Below are 4,052 nucleotides of genomic sequence, written 5' to 3'. Positions count from 1 at the left end.
CTCCAACTCCAAAAAAAAAAAAAGAGACGGCTGAGCGCAGTGGTGTGAATCATCCTCAATGCAGCCTTGAACTCCTGGGCTCAAGCAATCCTCCCACCTCAGCCTCTCAAGTAGCTGGGACTACAGATGCATGCCACCACGCTCGGCTCTTGTTGGTTCTGATCACTGCAGTGTCCCCAGCACCTAAAGCACGGCCTGGCACAGGGTGTGTGCTCCGTCCATCTTTGCAGAGTGAATGCTGACAGAGCAAAGGGGAACAGAAGCCCCTGGAAAACGGTAGGACGTTCCAGGTGAGACAGACCCAGGACCCATCCCCCACATGGCCCCCGATTCTGTGTTGGGCCTCGGATGAGCGCAAGTAGAAAAGCCTGGAATCCAGGGGCCCCGGCTTGGGCAGAAGGCTTCAGAGCCCTGGGGCTGCCCACCTCAGCCTGGCCCAGGGTGCACAGGGTCTCTAGGATCTTGTGCTGCAGCAGGTACTCCAGGCAGGGCCCCGCCTCGCCTGCAGTCGCCTGCTGCCGCTCCTCATACACCAGGATGTCCAGCATCTGCTTCAGCCGCCAGGGGATATCTGTTTTCTTGACTGGGGTATTTTCATCTAATTGAGATCAGAAAACAAGGGTGAGTGGAGTGAAGAAGGCATCCTTACTTGATACTTCACCCTCTCCCGCCAAGTCCTGGAGGGAGAGGGCTCATCTGGGAGACGGTGGGGGAGGCTACTGGCAACCAGGAAATGAAGTTTACGGCGGATGCTTCCCTATTTAAAAAGTCCCTCTGGATGAGGTTCAGCACACAGCCCTCAGAGAGGGATGGAATAGAGCCTGTGGCCCACAGAAGGCTGCTCTAGGCCTGAGCTGCGGTAGGCTCAGGGGTCTGTCACATGACTTAGAAGCTGTCTGTCAGCAGCTGCCTGGGAGAGAATCTCCTGAGGCCTGTTTAAGTCCTTTTTACATCAGAGAAGGCAATCCTGTTTTTGACAAAGCAGGAAAAAATCCACACACCATAGGTTCTGATCCCAACCTGCTCCCCTAAGCCAAGGCCCTGGTAGTTACTTAGTGGAGCTTTTGTCCTCAGTCTCAGAGGGTGCTATGTGTTTTTTAAAGTTTTGGTGCGTTGGGGCTGGCCTTGGAGCACCCCCTAGCTTTTCTCTAAGGCACAGGCACTTGAGCAAGCCAGCCGGCCTCACCCACTTCCCACACCTCTGACTTAGGACCATTCTAATTCAAGGACTTGCCTGGGCATGGGAGCTCACGCCTATAATCCCAGCACTTTAGGAAGCCAGGCTGGAGGACTGCTTGAGCCCAGGAGTTTGAAAGCAGCCTGGGCAACACAGTGAGACCTAGCCAGGTGTGGTGGCACCTAGAGTCCCAGCTACTCAGGAGGCTGAAGCAGAAGGATCGGCTGAACCCAGGGGGTTGAGGCTGCAGTGAGCTGTGACTGTGCTACTGCACTCTAGCCTTGGTGGACTGGGGCTCTCTGTCAAGAAATTGTTCATTTAAAGAGGTGGTTCTCAACTGGAAGACCATTAAGCAACGTCTGGAGACATTTATAGTTGTCACAGTTGGGGTGGGGATGTGTTACTAACATCTAGAGACCAGAATTGTTGCTAAGCATCCTACATCACCCAGGGCAGCCCCCCACCACAAGGAAAGATCCAGTCCAAATGTCAACCATGCCAAGATTGAGAAACCTGGTCTGACGGAACTCTGAGGGTCCCTCAGAGTGCCCAGAGGTCACTTTTTAATTTCTGGGCTGACTCAGGTTAGAAATAAAGCCTAAAGGAAAAGGAAAGGAATAGGCTGGAATCAAATCTCAGTCTAAACTCTAGGAAGTAGAAAGCTAGGGATGCAGGATATGGTTACCTGGCAACCAGTCTGTACCCACCAGTAACGGCATATTCACTACAAAGCAGCCAGTCAGATTCTGTCCCCTCAGTGAGCCATTCTAATAGGCCGATTACCCGAAGCTTTGGCTCTCCGGGGTGTCAGTTTGGGGAGAAGAACCCAGGCATGTCGCATACTTTGGTTTGTATTCTCCCACCCCAGATCTCGGCAAGGGAAACGCCCTTATGTTTGCTCAGAGAAAAGGGAAATTTGTTAAATTTCCTTTCTTTTCATTGGTGAACCGGGGTATGAGCACTTGAGGACTAAAGGCCTGGACGCTTCATCTAGCTGGAAGCTGGGGGTGAGTGGAGCCACCTCTGCCTTGCAGAGTCCAACCAGTAAGACCCCCCAACTTCCTGTCCCCACACAGCCCCTCCCAAAAGATTAGGAACTAAGCATTTGGGAACAAAACTGACAAAAAATAAAATAAACAAAACCAAAAAAAAGAGAGAGGAACAAAGGCAGCCAAGGCTCTAGGTCTTCCTCCTGCCTATATGATTCTGTCTCCATTAGCTCAGTCTCAACTCTGAATCCCGGGGCAGTGGATGTCACCTTCCCAGGACACCTGCGTGGTGACACTCTGCCTACACCTTCCTCTCCATGCCCTCCAGGGTCCCTGGGCTGGGGAAGACCAGACCCCACCTGTGCTCTCGATGTAGTAATGTGTGATGCCCTTCCAGTGCTCCACGAAGGCCTGCAGCAGGTCAATGCTGGGCTCCCGCTGTGGGGAGAACAGAAACACAACCTCAGTGGGGGTCAGAGTGCCGCGGAGCCCGCTGTCCCTGGCCCTCATCAGAACAGACAGCCCACACATCTGCTAAGCGTCAGGTCGGGGCTGGGCCCTGGAGGACACACTTTGCTCCTGGTTTTCAAAGGAACGAATAACACGTTTTCTCTATGACCCACTGGCATTGTTTCCATATCTTCCAAGATCTCCTGGCACTCTCCCTTAACCCCCCACCCTGCTGGAAATGCTGTGTTCCTGCTGTATGTCATGATCCTGTCATGTCCCTGTCCTTGAGGAGCCAAGAATGCTGGTGGGGGAAACACACATAGAAACAGATCATTTCAATACAGTGTGATTATGTTGAAAATAGAGGCACATATAGGAACACAGGAGAGTACCCCCAAAGGAAAAACAAAAGTCAAATGACACAGATGGAAAATGTGGAAAAGACAAAGCCCATTAGTCCCTCTCGATCTGAGTCTACCAAAGTTTGCATTCAAGAAGACAGGCTCTGTTCCCCCAGACAGATGACGTTAGCATACGAATAAAGTGCTTCCATCTTGTGTCCGAGGCTGTGCAGCCCAAACTGCTCCTCAGCCAGCACTGATCCTGTCTGCTCCTTTACTGGCTACTTACATCACCAGAACTCTGGTTCTGCTTCAAGCAAGCCCCTAACCTCCTCCTTTTCCACATATACTCTCTCCATCTCCACACTCTAGAGGCTGGAACTGGCCTTGAACTGAGAACAGCCACTTTCCCTGCAAACTTCTCCAAATAAGGCCATTCCTTCTTCTTCCTTGCAGAGTAAATGTCTGCAGGAGAAAAATGCATAATAAAATCTCCCTACCCACAGGGGCTCTTTTCTACCTCTGGGCCTTTGCTGGGGTGACACTGGGCCCTGTGTCCCCCAACTTGTCTAGATCCTGAGAGTCCCCAGTGAGGCCCAGCTAAGGGCCAGCAGCTCCATCAAGCCCTCTCCAGGTTTCCCGCCTGCTAACATCTCTCTCTGACTCCATGCTCTTCTCCACCATAGAGCTGAGTAACTAACTACTCGTGAAATCATTCATTCATGGAGAGAACCTCTGTGTGTAAGACACTGTGTTAGATGCTACAAGCCATACAAGGATGACTGTGACCCAGTCCTCAAGGAATGTGGCACAGGGAAGAAGACATAAAGTCACACTGAATAAACTACAAGGAAACAGTGTGAAGCCACAGGAAAAGTGGAAAGTGACATCTCAGAAAGGAGGGGTCACTTCTTTTTTTTGAGTTGGAATCTCACTGTCACCCAAGCTAGAGTGCAGTGGCACACTCACAGTCACCTGTGTTGACCTGCTGGGCTCTGGTGATCCATCCGCCTCAGCCTCCCAAGAAGCTGGAACTACAGGCGTGTGCTACCACACTCGGTTAATTTTTTTTTGAGTTGGAGTCTCACTCTGTCG

At 51.6% G+C, this 4,052-nt stretch overlaps 1 protein-coding gene across 1 annotated transcript in view; it reads right to left on the bottom strand.

The window, feature by feature from the left end:
* FAM160B2 (family with sequence similarity 160 member B2) overlaps positions 1-2,604 on the bottom strand; it is a gene marked incomplete at its 5' end in the record, with an annotated part of 8,416 nt that extends 5,812 nt beyond the window's left edge. Inside the window, 2 exons of the mRNA XM_008063567.2 lie at positions 426-598; positions 2,526-2,604. Coding sequence (XP_008061758.1) covers positions 426-598; positions 2,526-2,604 — 252 coding nt within the window. The remainder of the gene's footprint in view (positions 1-425; positions 599-2,525) is intronic.
* Positions 2,605-4,052: the final 1,448 nt, after the last annotated feature.

Source organism: Carlito syrichta, unplaced genomic scaffold, assembly GCF_000164805.1.
Source record: "Carlito syrichta isolate Samal-C Ts95f unplaced genomic scaffold, Tarsius_syrichta-2.0.1 Scaffold306946, whole genome shotgun sequence".
Classification (NCBI taxonomy): domain Eukaryota; kingdom Metazoa; phylum Chordata; class Mammalia; order Primates; family Tarsiidae; genus Carlito; species Carlito syrichta.
This window is presented reverse-complemented; position numbering and strand designations above follow the sequence as displayed.